The sequence below is a fragment of the Lutra lutra genome, chromosome 12 (assembly GCF_902655055.1).
Source record: "Lutra lutra chromosome 12, mLutLut1.2, whole genome shotgun sequence".
In the NCBI taxonomy this organism is placed as follows: domain Eukaryota; kingdom Metazoa; phylum Chordata; class Mammalia; order Carnivora; family Mustelidae; genus Lutra; species Lutra lutra.
In genome coordinates this window covers 11402789-11421270 of record NC_062289.1, presented here as the reverse complement: position 1 = coordinate 11421270, position 18482 = coordinate 11402789, and the positions used below count along the sequence as shown (strand labels likewise).

The window sequence follows — 18482 nt, the reverse complement described above, 5'->3', positions numbered from 1 at the left end:
TTTCTTTGACCAAACAGGCTTATTCACACTTTCTCAGTACTGCCCCACATCTTCATTGCTGCTTGCTGTTGCTTAACAACAAGAACAACTAGGAGACAGGTGCCACAACAGGATTTGCAGGTTTTAAAGAAAAAGGGAAGGTACTTTGTCCTCCCACGACTAGTCGTGTTTAGAAAAACAAGAAGCTTTGAGTTGCATTTGAGGAGGTCAGCCCAACTCCATAACTTTCATATGGGCATGTTGGACATTCTTCATTGGCTTGTTACCATTTTCCTTCGCTACCCAGAATGTAGCCATGCAAACTGGATTAATGTGAACTTAGTTCTTCTAGAGGTGAAATAACGCACACTGTAGTTTGGGTTTTAATTGTACCGCTCTGATATCAAACAGCATGATTATTATGCACACATGCAAGTTATATTAGTTAATTGATCAATTCCAGCAGGTTCAGAACTTTTTAGAAAATCATTTTCAGGTGCCTTCAGGATTTAACTGACATTAATCGAGAATTCTGGAATAACAGAAATTTAAACTAAGATCAATGGAAGTCTACATTAAATACGTAATGTGGACCTATAGTGAGTTGTAGTTTATCAGAGGGTCTAATTCTAACCAAGTAGTTGTAGTAGCCACTAAATATTATGGCATATACAATACAAGCATTCAGTGTTTAATATTCAGGGCTGTGTTTTTCACTGGAGGCTCACCGCAAGATTGAAAACACACTAATAAGCCCTTAGGATAGTTCATTCATTTCCAGACGAATGTAGATAAGCATGGACAATTTAAAGTCATTTAAAAATATGTGTGCAGGGGCGCCTGGGTGGCTCAGTGGGTTAAAGCCTCTGCCTTCGGCTCAGGTCATGATCCCAGGGTCCTGGGATTGAGCCCCGCAGGGGGCTTTCTGCTCAGCGGGGAGCCTGCTTCCTCCTCTCTCTCTCTCTGCCTGCCTCTCTGCCTACTTGTGATCTCTGTCAAATGGATAAATAAAATCTTTGAAAAAAATACTATTAAAAAAATATGTGTGCATGTGTGTCATGCATGTGTATGTGTATGCATATATAAGGTGAATTTCTTAGTGAACACTCCAGGAAAAATTATATACAACCCAATTTACTAAAGTAGTTTTGATTAATTTGTTTAAGGCACTTTCCTTTCCTTTCTTTTTTTTAAGATTTTATCTATTTGACAGAGAGAGATCACAAGTAGGCAGAGAGGCAGGCAGAGAGAGAGAGGAGGAAGCAGGCTCCCTGCCGAGCAGAGAGCCCGATGCGGGACTTGATCCCAGAACCCTGAGATCATGACCTGAGGTGAAGGCAGAGGCTTAACCCACTGAGCCACCCAGGCACCCCTGCACTTTCCTTTTCAAATGAAGGAGGAAATCAGTACTTAAGCATGTCACCAGAGTAAATACTGCTATAAAGATGGTGCATTGTGAAGAAAATAGAGAATATTAATGCCATTAATTCTAATATTTTAAAATAATCATAATTTATTTTTTAAAAATATTTTAAATATGCACCATTTATTGTTTGGTCCTACCAGGCATCTGCAGGGCACAATCAACTAAGTCTGTCAAATAAAAACAAAAAAATCAGAATTTTAAAAACAGTGCTATATACATAGCTTCATAATATGCACCCATTTTTAAAGAAAATGGGGTTGGTAAGGAAAAACATAGTGCTGAAAAGACAATAGATTTGTAACAAGATGGACATTAATGACTTATTTAAAGGACTTAGGGAAATCTCTTTAGAAATATATTGAAATGAGATGTTAGATTAAAAATGTTTTCAATAAATTATTAGAAACAAATCCAAACCTTGGAAGAATTCAGAAAGAAAAAGACTTGTTCCATTCCCATCAATAGGACATAAATGGTAAAATAACCTGTGCTTAAAATATGTAAACTAAGTAAATGCAAGTAACATTTTTAAGATTCAGCTCCAAATGGAAATAAAAAGAACACATCACAATAAATGCTCTCCATATGGAATAAGTGAAGACATAGTCAAATGAAGAAGCCATAGGGCTTTCTTTCACATGCAATATAGAAAAACAAATAATAATGCAATTTTTAAGGTTGCCGTGGTTTTCCTCCTTTGGGAGGGTGGGGTTTTTCAATCAATTCATAGAAACAAATGAAAATTAAAACTATTCCTGAAGAGATGCCACCTAATAGCCAGTTAAGTGGATCCATCATTAACTTACTCAGTTAATGAAGTTTCATTTTCTGTCTGGCTTTACTCAGTTATAATAATGAGATCCCTTCAGTGACTTGGGTGTCAAGATGCTGTTACTTGTCACACTGCCTTCTGGACAGTAATGGAGACTTATAGCTATTGCTCTTGATAAAAACTTGTTACCTGACCCTGATGGATGAGATGCCTAAAATTTGAGTCCCTTCCAATTCTGAGGATCTTCCTAATGGCCATCATCAATCTTATTATTATTATTTTTTTTTTTTTGCTAACATATTTTTGTAGCCCTTAAATCTTTCTGAGGGCTTAATTAGCATTTATCTTCATTTTGGGTTTGTCTTTTACAAAAAATATGTCAATTTTTCATATGCCTTGAAACATGAAAAAAAGAAAGTAATTAAAAACAAAGGTGTGTTCAGCATTTTGTGAATCATTCTGTTTTATGGCACTTGGAAGTTTTTAATTCATTGGTTTTTGGATTGGCACATAGGGACCTCAGTGGTACAAGTGACAGCAACAGATGCTGATGACCCTACGTATGGGAACAGCGCCCGAGTGGTCTACAGCATTCTGCAAGGACAGCCATACTTCTCAGTGGAGCCAAAGACAGGTAAACATTGAAATGTGACTCTTCTTATAATGTCATCACCTGTGTCTTGGCACAAAGTATTATTTTTATTTGATACAGTTGACGCTGATAATAGACGCTGCATGGCTTCTGAGCTTCTCTCAATATGTGAACTGTGGTAATAAACACATTATTTATTGAGGCGTTAGCATCTTCCAAGAGTATTTTATTAGGTTTATCAGAACTTCTACCAAATTTAAAATATTATGTGTTAAAAAAGTATTTCAGCTGCTATCTCCTGACTGTATAAGAAAATATTATTTACATCATTTTCTTTTTGTCTTGCTTTAACTAATTCATGTAGAAATCACACAATTAAATTTAAATCTGAAGCAGGAACCTCCCTGACATGCAGTAGGATAGGTAGTAAGTTCAGGTTATCCTCTAAGTCTGGTTTACTCAGGAGAATTAGTTTAAACGTAACAATTAAGATGATGGTCTGCTAAATTAAAAACTAAATTAAGTGATTTAATTTTAGAAGGAAAAAACATATTTTCTATGAGTTGCATGACTGCCTGGATAGAATATGTAGTTGGTTGGCTAGGTGTTCTGTTTTGCTTTTAAGCTGAAATAGTTTACAGTAAGTAAGAAAGACTCTAGAGTACTGTTACCATGAATATAAAATAACATTTTATCTATTCTGCTTTTCTGGTTCTGTGTGAAGGGAGGAGGGGTGAGTGTGGAGGTGGGTGGTTTGTGCCACTGGCCTTCTTTACCATGAAATACAGAATTTTTCCATATTGTAACAATTTTGTCTTTATTGTAAAGAAAATTATTCTTCCAACAGCAAGTTTATGATTTTTGGATAGGACCTGTGACCTTAAATGATTATTTTAATGATACTTAGACTATTTTCCACATAAATGGTAATATTAATTCATTTTCAAATCACTGTGGAGGATAAATATTTTAAGCATCTTTTGAAAATGGTAGTTGTAATGTGCATGAATGGAAAAATAAATTCAATCTTACCTCACCAATTGAGTTTTTACAGAGATATATTTGCATATTTTATACCAATATAGTGGTAGAGTCTGGAACTACCTGGAAAGTCTAACAGAGAAGAAACAGTTCTGATTAAGCAAGTATTGAAGGAGAAATAAACAAAACTATTTGATTTATGATATGAATCCTGTGAACATAGAACGTATGCTTGTGGTTGATTTAATGATAGATCTGAGAAGCATAAATCCACCCACCCATTCCCTTATAAATCGACTCTTCGCAGCCTACAAAGACATTGACAAGTTTCTGACAATTTGCTCACAAATTATACACTCCTGCATTATATAACCTGTCCAGAAATAGCATGCACTCCTCCCTAGGGTTAAATATTTTGTTGGTACTAATGATTGGCTTTTGATTTTAGCTTTGTGGTACAGTGATCATTTTTCCTTAAAGTCCTGTGGAGGTAAGGTAAGGCCTCTGACTGAGCAAGCAGACAATCGTCCATGTCATGGGATCACGTTATTAGTACTTCAAATTAATTCTAATTTCAGAATCTCGAGGACTGTGTATTGTAGGAGATGAAGAGGTCAGTTTAATTTTGTTTTGTTTAGAGTTGATCATATTGTAATTATGGTAATCATTGGGACTTCTCTTTGTACGGTCATTACTGAAGAGATATCCTGGAAATTTTTGTCCTCTGCTAATTTATAATATGGATAGTGTATTATTTGCAAAACAAATCTTTTTTTTTTTTCATAAAAATGGAAAGTTTTCAACCCTTAAAGGCATGGATATCTGTGAGTCAAGTTTGACTTAGTCTTCATAGTTGGTGTCAGTTGATTTTTATCTATGTGAGAAATAACATGAATTTCTAAATATTTAAATCTAAGAGTTTTTAAAAAAGAAAGTAAAATTTTTGATAGGAAAAATAGTGGAAATATGCTAAATCGGGATTTTGTAAAAATAGGCACAGGGAGGGGTGCCTGGGTGGCTCAGTGGGTCAAAACCTCTGCCTTCAGCTCAGGTCATGATCCCAGGGTCCTGGGATCGAGTCCTGGGATCGAGCCGCGCATCGGGCTCTCTGCTCAGCGGGGAGCCTGCTTCCCCCCCCCCTCTGCCTGCCTCTCTGCCTACTTGTGATCTCTCTCTGTCCAATAAATAAACAAAATCTTAAAAAGAAAAAGAAGCAATAGGCACAGGGAATTACTGTTAGATGCATCTCTATAAGTTTAACTTCTGTTTTTTTTCCTAATGTTAATAATACCTATTACCATTTAGTAATCACACATCATGAACCTAGCACGGCCACAGCTTCCGGTCACATATTATACCTGTAGCACTACTCACAGCCCAGATGACCAGAGGGTAACTGTATTTCCCACCTTATTTCTGCATCAGGAAGACAAGACTGTAAGTAGCCGCAAAAGCCAATGTTAGCAGTTTGCTCTAATAAGCAAACAGAATGGCCCTAGGAGCACGATAAGGCAACATTAAAAGGACTCAGAGATTCCCATCACCCATCTCCATAATGACCACAAACTGCTGGGAGGCTGGGGGTTGGTTATTCTGAGGTTTCATCTGCTCTGTAACCTGCAAGCAAATTGACTCCATGTTTCAGTCTATTCGATACATGGCAGGACTGGCTACATAATTTGCAGTTCAACATGGAAATGCAGGGCCTGTCTTCTAAAATTAACAGGACTTCAAGATATTATCAACAGAGTGAGAAACAAGCCTGGGACCTGCGACCCCGGCACAGGTCACGTGGCCATAAAGCTGGCCCTGAAAAATGGATTGAATGATAAAACACAACTTGTCATTTAGGAGTTCCTTCTTAATATAGAGGTGTGACTACGCAATACCTGTGTCATATATTACATACCCACTTGTGACACCATAACTTTATGTAAGTAATATAGTTATAACAAAGCTCCTCCCCCATGTGCCCTTGAAATGCATTCCATTCTGTGGTGTGGAGGACCCTTCTTCCTGTCAGGCTTGCTGAGAATGTCCTCTCAGAGATTACAAGACTCCCTTCCTCAGAGACTCTTCATTTGATGCCAACTCTGAAATTCTTTAGTGTTCTAGAAGCGTCCATGTTTGCTATCATTGGTTCTCCTCTGACTTTTTATGGTTTTATCATATGCTTCACTTACAGAGGGACAAACCAAATATAAACACAGCTTAGATGTCAAATTTAGAAATATAAACTAATAGGAAGAGATGCACCATGTACATCTAATGTGTCTCAGTTCCACACGGCATGAAGCCCCGTAGACCTGTGTTACCTGGGTCGTGTGGTTGCCTGGACCCTAGACCAGTCCAAGACCTGAGTGTGTAGATGCCAGGCCTCAGGGATTCTTTGGATCCCTAAATGGGGTGGATATCAGAACCAGCTACTATCTGTTACATTTAGTACATATTTATATTCATGAGAAGTTCCATGGTAAAACAATATGCTTTAAAACAATCATAAATGGCTGTTAGGAAACAAAAGAATCATCTGAAAATTTGTTCCCAGACTGAAAACCAGACAGTTGTTGAGCAATAGTGATGATAAATTAATGTTTCATATGCACAGTATTTTTTGTGCCCATGGATTACGCATAAATGGAAAGTTCTGGGTTATTAGGTCAGATGATACATCTATAGAAAAATTATTATTCAGGAAGCTTAAAATCTGAACTAATCTCTTTTCTAAAGAGCGACTGGAAATATTCTTATCATAAGTGGCTTAAAATGACTGATACTGAAATCAAATAATGTTGTTGTCTTCCATGAAAATCTCACAGAACTATAGAGATCTGGCTAGACAAAACTGGCCTTTACTACTTCAGAGATGTAGTGTTAGCAATTTGCTGTATGTGTGTGTCTCCATAATATATAGCAAAGTGCAAATCAGATCCATTGCCTGAGAACTCTTTGCCAAATGTAGACAGTTTTACTTAAAACTAAAGAGCTAGCAAAAGTCATGGGGCTAGAAATCTATTATTTTTGAATGTCCTTATTTAAATTCATTTCTCTCCCAATTATTCCATTCTTGTCAAAAATATGTTTAATATTTGAGGTATTTGGAAATTACCTTTGCCACCTGGTTACTTTGCAAACTTTGTGATGATTTTTACTTTGGAAAAGGGCTATTTATAGGATCACTTGTAAAGAAACAATTAGAAGTGTGAAAAATAAGTGAGTAACTTTGACTACCAGACTTCTTTCTTAATAATGTTACATTTCCTTACAAAAATAATGCCACCAAGCAAAACCATGAGAGGATGAGGCTGCCGTGTTTTCCTTGCTGATTAGTTGAGATATTAAGGCCTCTCTCCATCATTATGAAGGTGTAAGGATGAAAGCTCACTTGTACCTATTGATTTCGGAAGGAAAAACAAGAGATGTCCTGAAGTTAAAAAAAAAAAAAAAAGTGAATGAATAGGAAATGATTCTAAACACAGCTCATTAATATTTTGTTATCTAATGATACACTTAATGATCAAATAGTAAAGAGAACCAATCCTCAATTTATTTAAAAAAAAAAAAGGAGTTACACATAAATAAAGGATGGTTAACATCTGAAACAAAAAAAAAGGAAAAAGAGAGATGTAAGTCCCAGAACTCTTAGACAAAGACATTTTATGCTCAGTAGCAATATTACTGAGATCAGCACTTATTGTATCATAGAGTTAACAGAAGTATTGAAGAACAAATATGAAATACATGTGGAAACATTATGACACTAAGAAGAATAGGTAGTAGACACTGATCAACCAAACCAGACCAGTATGTGACTCTTTCTTATGATTTTCATGTTTCTTTGATAGTTCACATATTAACTATAAGCAGTGTGTAGATAGCCAAAAGAATTCAGGGAAGGAGTTACTTAAACTGTATTTGCTGTACTTGTAGCAACACTGCCTGATGAGAAAAAGTGTTCAAAGTTTAGAAACAAAACAAAACTGTCCTAACTTAAGGAAGTGTAACTCAAACACTTAAAATACTGATGTGTTGTGTTGTTGTTGTGTGTATATGTGTGGGTGTGTTTGTGTTTGATGGCTAGTGCTCAGACTAAACGCAAATATGGTCACTTAGGACAGGATGAGTGTTGTTTAACTTGGAATCTTGGGAACTAATAACAAATTGCTTAAATTTTTCCTGTGCTATTGAAGGGCTTTTCTCATCTGTTTCCCAACCCTAGAACAGTTACCAAACTGTCAAATATTATGAAGTAGAGGGCAGGCCTTGTATAGTTTCCTGTAGGCTTATTCTTGTTGCTGAAATTAACATACACTATAAATAAAATATAACACATATTATCAATAGAATATAGCACACCATTATGACATGTGTACATTGAATAATCAGCCTTTAAATTAGCAGCTTTTAAAAAATATAAATCCTGGAGGATATAACATTTTTATGCTAAACATGAGGAATGAAAGAAGCTTCATCCCAAATTAAATAATTATTTGCAATTATTTTATTCCCGAAGAACGATCCTCTATCAGACAAGCTGGTTTTGCTGTTGTTTTGCTACTGAAAAGTCCATAATACCAGAATTTCTCATCCTTAGGTCTGAGTCAATGAAGATTTAAATCCTGACCTCCCCATAAAAAGTAGAATCTGTTTAATGAGATAGATTAGACATCTTTCAAGCTATGGTCCTAGGTGGATAGGTAAGACATAGTTTTTGTTGGAAAAGATGAAATTGCAAGAAATAATTAAGTAGGAATCTATATAGATCAATGTTAAATACATTCTTATCTGATAACCCCTCTATGTACATATACTAAGTATATTAGGTAAATATATCATTTTATATATTTACATATGATGTTAAACTAAATTTCCTCCCATTTTTAAATATTATTGCCTAATATACTTAGGCAGTAATTAAATAGTTATAAAAGAACTAATTTACTGTACCAATGACTACTGTGTCAAGTTTCCCCATCGATCAAAATGAAAGTCTGAAATCAATTTCTCCTGCATTTGAAGCCTTAAGGGTGATCAATATTCAATGCAATTGATTACAAACAAACAGCAACAAAACCCATGAATGTTTTCAGTGTTGCTGATTTATATTAACATAGTCGTTCTCATCTTTAGTGCTTTTTCTCAGATCTTTCGATACAGGGTAACACCATCGTGCATCATAACCACAACCACAACCATAGCTATAGTTTAAAATGGTGTTTTTCTTATTAAACATAAATCACTCTCATTTTTTGCTTTGTAGACTATTTCAGCTATTTTTTCTCAAAGAGAGGTAATGGGAACCATAACTGAAAGGTGATAGTGATTTCACATCACCTGGGAATTAAGTGGTTAGAGAGGGTGAAAGAGAAGAAAAAGAGCGTTTCATTGTCCTGTACCTGCACAAGTTACTGCCCATTATTTTAGATGAGGACTTCATGTTATTTATTTATAAGTTGTTATTTCTGAACCGTATTTTCATAAAACCGAAAGATAATCCTCTCTATCCGATATTGAGAAGCCCTCCCTGCTTTTCCCTTGTTATAGCACTCTCTGTGTTTTGTAATATTGTATGTAACTATTATGTTCCCTTGGTCTTTAATAGGCGGTAAGATTATTTAAAATAAAACAACAAAAGGCAACAACTCAGGAGTGACTTGCTACCTGTATCAGTGTTCTTTGCTAGTATAAGTGCAATGATTCATGATGCGTTTTACTGGGATTTGAAATTTTACAGGAGTCATCAAGACCGCCCTTCCAAACATGGATAGAGAGGCTAAAGACCAGTATTTGCTTGTTATTCAGGCAAAGGATATGGTTGGTCAAAATGGAGGACTCTCAGGAACTACGTCAGTCACCGTGACCCTAACTGATGTCAATGATAACCCACCTCGCTTTCCTCGAAGTAAGCTATTTTGTTAAATACTCCAAGTGCCCTAACTTCCCTTGCCAGTCTATAAAACGTCTTTTAAAAGGACTCTTTCCAAATACTTCTCAAACAAGTGACCTTACTGCATTCTCTCACAATTTTGTTTCATGAGGGTCATGGATTTTAATTCAGAAATGTAGAATTTAAAGTGTATTGAAAATGAAAAGAGGCAATCATATCTTTGTATTACTTCTGTCTTCAATATAATATGCTTTTTCTTTGGTTCATATTTTTAATACCAGTTATTAAGTTCATTTATATAATCATCTTTTCATTCTAAGATATTCTTTGTACACGTTCTATAAGGTTGTTGCCAATTGTACATTCAGATAAATTTCATGCATTCTATACACTGAAAGTGTTGATTTATTTTTAAAGATAAAAATGGAAGAGCATTAAACTTTTTCATTTTTTACTCCATACTTTTTTTTTTAGCCACTTCATGCACATTAAACATTCCTTTAGCAGTTCTACCATCTCTTTCTTGTGCAAACATTCAGTGTTTCAAAAGAAGTCAATTCAAAGAACCAGAAAACCACAGGCCCTCAATTTAGTTTCTATGACCAAAGCGGCTTTTGACTTAGCCAAGAAAAAAAGGGGGGTTGGAATTGTAGGTAGAAATGTCTTGATTATAGAAAAGCATTTCATCTCACTCTCTTTTAGGTTTTTTTTTTTTTTTTCCTTTTGTAAGTATATGTGGTACTTCTTTACAATGCTCAGGAAAATAAGGAAATTGTATAGACTATTATGTCTCTAAAATGTTTGTTTGATAGACATGAGTAACGAAACTTCCTTACAAAAACAGATCTTAGAAGTGAACAATGTCAAGGAAGCTTTCTCTGTAAACATGAAAGACGCTGTTTTCCTGCAAATACTTCATCTTTGGATGTTTCATTTTTATTTTACACATTTTTAATATGTAATACTGTTATATGATATTGCTATAGAACATTTTAATACCTCCTAACAAAATAAAGTTGAAATTACTCTTAAATTTGGCATTCATAAAAAAAAAGAACTCCTCCTTAATTGTGTCCTTGATAGCTTATAATGGGAGAGGAGAGGAAGGTTGTAGAATAAGAAAAATAATAACATAATTATATTGGGCTCACAATAAACATTTTTTTTTAAGTCTAGAGAGGTAAGAATTGATACTTAGAGTTTTTGTTGTTTCAGTTGTCATGATTTGATAAGATACAGTACAGGTTTTCTAGCTTATTAGATGCTCTCTTACTTATTAAAGTGAGGGAAGCCACGGATATGTCATTGGGTTTTTCAGTTTTGCGGGATGCTCTCTACCATGTGTAGTTAATATTCTATCCTTAAAATTCCTGGATTTTACTAAGAATGCTTTGGATATGTGGAAGGGGTCAATCAAAAGTCATCAGCATATCTTTTCATTTTTTTAAAATCAGTAACTATTCACAAAATTTATAAAATTGCTAACAATAATAATTTTGAGCTGAAAATATGGTCCCTTCATATGGTTACATTTTCCTTCTTCAGTTCCTTCGAAGAGAATCTTTCTCTTCATAAGAAAGTGAAAATATACCACATTTAACAACCTGAAGGGAATGGAATAGGTGGAGGAAGCAGGAAAAAAAAAACCAGATGATTAGAGAAAAATGGCTCTGAGGAGTTTTCTGGTTTCAAAGGGATGATTCATGGTCATCTGCTTTCCAGAGTTTTTCTTTTCCTTGACTTGCAGGATGGTGAAGAGGAATTTTTACAACAGAAAGTTAGAAAGCTTCTCTTTCTATCTTACTTTTCTTTCCTCGGTACAAATAATATCTCCTCTGCTCTTGTATCATTGTGTCCCAAATCAGTGCCACATATAACCTACGGTGATAACTCTTATTTCTGATAAATTTATGAGCTAAAACAAGGCTAATCTGATCTTTCATCAATGTCCTTGTCCAGTTGTCTGAAACCTTCTTAGTAAAAGACACTGTTCCATAAATCCTAACAATAAGTAATCAGAACTATTTAGTCTTCTGTCGCCCATATGAAGCCTAAGTTCTGCTGTTTTCATTTTTTAATATTAATATTAATTATATTTTAATTATTTAGATTCAGTGGTTACATGCTTAATTTTATGTATAACCATTTTAAATTTATTATTTAAAAATAGCTTATTTCTCACCAGTAGAAATACAGGAATAGAGACACTTATCATGCCTTTCTCAGGCTGTTTCTGCTGTCACATATTAATTATTATTAGATCATTGCCAAGGAATTTCTGGAGTCTATATGAAACCTGTCCTTTATCTCATATTGCCTTAGCATATTTTTTAAGTAAAATACAAAACAAATTAAGCAAAGATGATGCAAAATGGCCACATAGTTAAGTATTTTGGGGTTAGCTTTTGTGTAATTTGTTCACTTCTTGATGTGAATTTCACAGGGTCTTACCAGTATAACGTCCCAGAGTCCTTGCCAGTGGCCTCCGTTGTGGCCAGGATCAAAGCGGCTGATGCAGATATAGGCGCTAATGCTGAAATGGAATACAAAATTGTGGATGGTGACGGACTGGGGATTTTCAAGATTTCTGTTGATAAAGACACCCAGGAAGGCATCATTACTATACAGAAGGTAATATTTCCTTTACTTTTACGTTCTGTGAAGGTAGCACCACAGCGCATACAAAACAGGAAGCCATGTTTGCTTTGATAGAAGAATGTATTGGACAAAATAAATGACCGTGTGGAACTATTATTATTTTGACTTTAGGAAGAAAAGGTCTATGTTTATTTTGAGGTGTCAGAATCATAGAGAATGGTGAATGACATTTGTAATCATGCCCTGACTAGTCTCTACTGAGTAATCCCACAGCCCTTAACTGTAATGCTAAGACAGTAAGGCACACTGGAGATGTGCTGTTTTAAATGACCTCTGTGGAGAGGTGAGTATGTTTCTTTGTTGACTATTCCAGGCATGAAACCCCTAAAATCAACTAAAAGTCTTTGTTAGGAAGCTAGATAGACACTCCATGTATGTGAAAGCAGTGCAAAGTTGGAAATAGAAACCGAAATGTTGAAGACTTGCTACATTATCAGTTATTCCTTTTTACAGTTTATACTAATTGAAGTGTTTGAGGAATTCATATGGAGCATGAAAAGTTGTGAAGCTTATCATAATCCCCTAAATATAAGTGCAAAGGAGATAGAAAATCCCTATAATCCAAACTAAAGACTCTGTCATGGTATATTTAAATTAGCTCCCAACACTGATTAGATAAGGAGGAAAATGAGCTATTTATTCCTTCTGCTTTGTATAGACATGATCTTTGACAAATGTTAAATCAAAAAAAAAAAATTATTACAAAAAAAATTATTTGAAATAGTAAAAATTAAAATATGTGGAAAACCCCCACCCCCTGAATAATGGAATTTTATGTCAGTCTGACAATCCAGGTGTATAACTCTGTAATTAACACTCCTCAATAATTAACACATGTCCGTAAAGAAAGTTATATTTTCGTTGTTACAGGAAAACATATGTTTGATTTTAGGCCAATGGGCAAAACATTTCTGCAATTATTTCCAGTGGACAGCTGCTATTTTAGCTCAGCTGGTGACAATCTGTGTAAAAAAGTTTTAATAACTAGGATAGGCCAACTGTTGGCAAAATGTTTTGTTTTGTTGTCTAAAATAAAAAGAATGCAATAAGGTACAATGTTGCTCAAAGGTTTCAAAGATTCATCTGAAATCAATCTGTTCCTATTCTAGAATTGCAAATATATATTGAAATTATTTTTATTGAACACATACATTTCATATATTATAAAGAGCATAAAGCATGGAAGAAACATATACACAAATATATGTATTTGATATATTTAGTTCAGTATTAAAGTTCATCTTCAGTTTCTTAACATTACTTTTTAACGTTTTGGGGAATTAACTGTTAATTCTGGTCACAGTCAAATAGCACACTTTTTTTTTTTTTTCAAGTTTACAGCTTTGTAGTCATTTCTGTCTTCTTGTTCCTCCTTGATCCATAATAGCTCTTGGCTGTATGTTTTTCTCTGTTCTCTTTAGTGTTATCCTAAAGTTGGTTATCATGGCTCACTCTGAAACTATTTTAATAGTTCCTGAGTTCACAACCTGTTTCTAGCCTCTCAAATCCACCACTTCTTTAAACTGCTGTTCAAAATTCAACAATACTTTATTACTCCCAACTAGATTGAAAGCGATCTACCTTATCCTAAGGGAATAAGAGAGAAGGCTACCACAAACTGAAATGAAGCAGCAAAATAATCATGAATGAGCTTATATGCTTAGAAATTCCCAAAGAATTCACTGGAGGCCTGTTAGGGTTAGCAAGACTTTTCAATAATAATGGCTACAAAAGTAATTTAAAAATCAGTAGCTTAGCTGTAGCTCCTAAGAACTGTTGTATGAACTTTCGTTTTCAATCCAAAGACAACGGCTTCTACTCATGAAAAATAGAATATCCATACTTGGCCCACTACCCCTAAAACGTTCCATCTTAAAGTAGTATAGTCCACTAGCCTCGTAAGGGCAGTCTTTAACCCCAAATCCAAGTGTTTTCCATCATGAAGCCAACAGGATCCCGAGTCTCTATTTCAGAAGAGTGCTTTTGCTTAACATTTTTTTAAAAATTTAATTAGTCTCTTTAGAGAGCTGTTTTGTTGTTGTTGTTGTTTTGTTTTGTTTTGTTTTCAGAACGAAGGAGGTCTGTCCTTAAGATTTTCTGATTCCCTCTGTCAGAACTAACAACTGCATATGGTCCTCAAGGACAGGATTTTGATTTTCAGTTTTATGTATCACGATTTCAGTGAAATGGGGTTCTGTATTTCATTCCAGGTAAAATGTTTCCAGAGGTTTCTCACAGCGAGCGGAGTCAGCAAAAACATGTATGAGTCCCATAAATCCAGTGTTCTTTCTGTACTAGGGAGTAGTAGAATCATCTATGAAGTCCAAAATGGATTTCTGAATCTGAGTCACAAGGGCACTCCTATTAAAACTAAGAAATTCTGAAGGAAAACAAATGAAACATTCTTACATTGTTCTTAGAATATTTTAAAATTTTCATTTAGATGTACAGTAGAATGCTATGGGCGGTCCAAAAAAATAACCCATTTTTTGATGGGTTTTCTCGTGTCTCCTAACTAAAGGAAAATGTTTACCACCAGGCACTGCTAGGATGCTGACATATGTACTTGTTCTGGTAATTGTGAATGTCTCTAAAAATTATTTCACATGTGGATAACAGAGTCACTGCTTATTTATATCATCATTTCTCTTGGAAATAGGGTATTTTGTACCTGTGGACCGTGCTTGATAATCATGTGAACTTATTCTCTCCATACTCTATAGTATAATAAAACTTTAGTTCATTGCTTTGTCATAAACAATGCACTGTCATGGTTATAATGAGATTTATTCTGGTTTGAGCAAACATCATATTTTGAAACATTTACATATGTTATACTTTGCATAGAGTGAACTTCAGAGCAGAGAGAGACAAGAAAACAATCTTTTTAAAGATACGTTAGAAAAAGAAAAATTAGTATAGAATTGTGAAAGATAACCTTCACTTATGTTATTATTCCTCCAATGTCTTATATAGAAAATGTTTATAAATATGACTAAAGAGGCAGAATCCCAAAGGCTAAAGGTTTTTGTAGATATTACCACGGAATTATAAACATGATTATATAGTTTAAATACTGTTTCAATACAGCGTTTCACAGTGAAAACTGCTGCTTTGGTCATTTATGAATGATTTAATGATAACTTCTACAACCTGTTACACAGGGCTTCCAAATTCACAAAGTGTAAACATAAGTATTATCCGATGTGAGTGAAAACTGTCCTTCTTTTCCACCTAGAATTTTTTCTGCTTACATTTCTGCATCATAATTTACAATGTGGGAGCTTTTGTTTCCTATTTTTCCTTTGAGAGATGACAATCTTTCCTCTAATGCACTTCAGTTTCAATATAAGACCTCAGTAGGCATTAAATATGGGATTTTGCTTTTATAAAATATATTACTATAAAGTTACAGTACAGTAAAAAATGAACATTTTCAAGATGCATTTCCTGTGAAGGATAAGTACACATTCATCTCTGGCATATGGAGTGTTCGGAGGCTCACATTGTCACTGTCAAACAGCATATTTAAGCTTTTCCTGGCTGATTCTAGGCTATCTTTACAATCTCCTTATATTCATACCTTTAAAATTCTGAATGAGGCCAAAGCTATCAAATAATGGAACATTATTGTCAAAGTATTGATAAGGTGGCCCACATCCCTTCACTGCGCAGGAGGAAGAGTTAGAATATACAGCTTCCTTTCAGCTTTCTCCCTGCCATGCGGATTTCTAAATGCTAGGGTTTATTATCTTGTTATTGAAATGTGTCCTTTGTCTACGACTTGCAATAATGAGAGGCTAATTCCCAGAGTCAAGTATGTATTTCAGCATTTCATAAAATGCTACTGATGTGTGGTGGAGGTCTGTCGAACCGGCAGCATTTCCAATGTATTTTTCTTCTTATCATTACATTTTTCTTTCAGAGATTTTATTCAATTAATCCTGGTGCTGTGGAGGCACATTTCTCAAATGGAACAAAGATATTTCTCTCGTTGGACTGTGGAAAGGCATACATTTTGAATTATTTTATTTATTATTTTAGTTTTTAAGGCTGACTGTGATAAGATTAATATAGTAACTCGAATGTAGTTAACTTGTGAATTTCAGACTATATTTTCCAATTTATCCAGCCCATTGTTACTGTGTATATTTTAGCAAATCTTTATAATACTTTAATTATTATGCTCATGTATGCATAGAAATAGGTCATCTGCTTATTAAGGTATACACTTAGCCGTGTTTGAATAGCCAAGATTATAGATGCATTTAAGGGCTTAGAAAGGAAATAAGAAATTGACACTCTTTGAAGGAAGTTGATAGTAATGTAAATGTCAACACATGATAGTCTTGATCAAAGAGGCAAAGGCCATGTTCGCTTACGAGTATTTTCTGTTTGCTTTGATGTTGACAGTTACCAGAACAGTTTCTCAGAATATGTGTATGTCAAATACATTTTCCAGTGAGTCCATCACTTTTTTTTTCTTTTTGCTTAGTACAAGTCACAGATAATGTACAATCTTTTCCTTACTTCTTTTTTCCATGGCGTGTTGTTTCCTAAATTAGTTTCAATGGGTAAGCTTCCAAGAAAGACATATTTAAGAAAGAGATATTTAAGAAAGAGATAAAATTTAATGATTGTATAAGAAAGTTGAAGAGAGAATTTAAGGACAAAACTTAATGTTTCTAGTATGAGTAACTGGATGAATAATTGTGTCATTTCTTTAGAATGGGAGTGTGCAGATGATTAATATGGTTTTGAATAATATGAGGTGCTTGTGATATCTGGGTAATAACATCTAGGAGGTCATGAATAAGGAATAGCAGCTCCAGGCAGAAGTCTAGAGTACAAACTTAGGTCTGGGAAGCGTTACCATCTGCGTGATAATTAAAACTAAAGGAACACTTGAGAACATCACTAAACCATGTATATAAAGTAAGGGGAAGTGGTGCCTGGCTGGCTCAGTCAGTGGAGCATGCAGTTCATGATCTCATGGTCATGAGTTCAAGCCCCATGTTGGGCACAGAGATCACTTAAAAGGCATAATAAAGCGAGGGGAAGATTGCTTTTGACATTACTTGGTGAAACTGAAAATTTTAAGTTAGCAGGGCAGGGAAAGATTCAGAGAAGGGAAATTGTTTTTTCTTTTAGGTGGGGTATTTTAAGAGAGTTTATACATAATTGATCAACAAAGCAAACTTAAAATGTAAATATATTTGGATAAATAAAAGAAAAGGAATTGCATGTATTATCAGTAGGGGAGAGAACCGATGGATCCTGGAATCTATTTTAGCTAATAAATACAGGATATAAACCAATAAGGAGATGATTAGAAAAGTCAAGGGCCCGGAATTCAAAGAAATTCGCATGTCTAGATATAACCCCTCTCTCGCTATTTCATTTGCTCATTTCGAGTCTATTTTGGTTCATTTTCACTGGATGTGCTGCCATCACATATCAGAACCTAAAGCCACCAAACTTTCATTCTGTTTCTCTCCACAGCTGTGTCAGCTCTTCATTGCCACTTAACAAATCACCCCCCAAAAAGACTACTTTAAACAACACTATTTGTTTACATCATGATTCTGTGGGTGAGCAATTTGGTGGGGGTTCAGCCGGCTGACTTTTCTGCTGGTCTTAGGTAGGTTTACACATGGATCAGTGGTCAGCTCCTGGTCAGCTCGGCGGCTCTGCCTCTGCGTGGAGGTAGCTGGCTATCTGCTGGGACCAGGGGGGCTAACAATGTGTCTCATAGCATCCACTTGCTAAGTTGGGTTTGTTCCAAGAATGGTGGGAACAGAAGCTACAAGGTCTCTTGGAGCCGATGTCCAGAATTGGCACATCTCTGCTGCCCCATTACATTCATCAAAGCAAGACAGGCCACCCCAGGTTTGAGAAGTGAGTGGAAAAAACACATGAAAAGAGAGGAGCTGGACAATACTGTGGATGCTGGGAAAGTAGAAAAAAAAGACTTTGAGTCCCAGCTGTGCTCCAAAGGAACTAAAAAGTCTTCAGGTTACACATTATATGGAATGGCAAAAGTAAGACAGAATCTCAGGTCAGCTGACTGTATACTATAGTATTCTGTCCTGTTTCAGCATTGCTCACAAAATAATTGTGTGGATCAAAATAAATTAGTAATTTTTTAAAAATGCAAGAAATTAATATCAGCTGCCGTTTGATAAAA

General features: G+C 35.1%; 1 protein-coding gene across 1 annotated transcript in view; it reads left to right on the top strand.

Moving 5' to 3' along the window:
- The window catches only part of CDH7 (cadherin 7), a 123696-nt gene that overhangs the window by 56620 nt on the left and 48594 nt on the right, over window positions 1-18482 (top strand). Inside the window, exons 4-6 of the mRNA XM_047698303.1 lie at window positions 2692-2811; window positions 9485-9652; window positions 12081-12268. Coding sequence (XP_047554259.1) covers window positions 2692-2811; window positions 9485-9652; window positions 12081-12268 — 476 coding nt within the window. The remainder of the gene's footprint in view (window positions 1-2691; window positions 2812-9484; window positions 9653-12080; window positions 12269-18482) is intronic.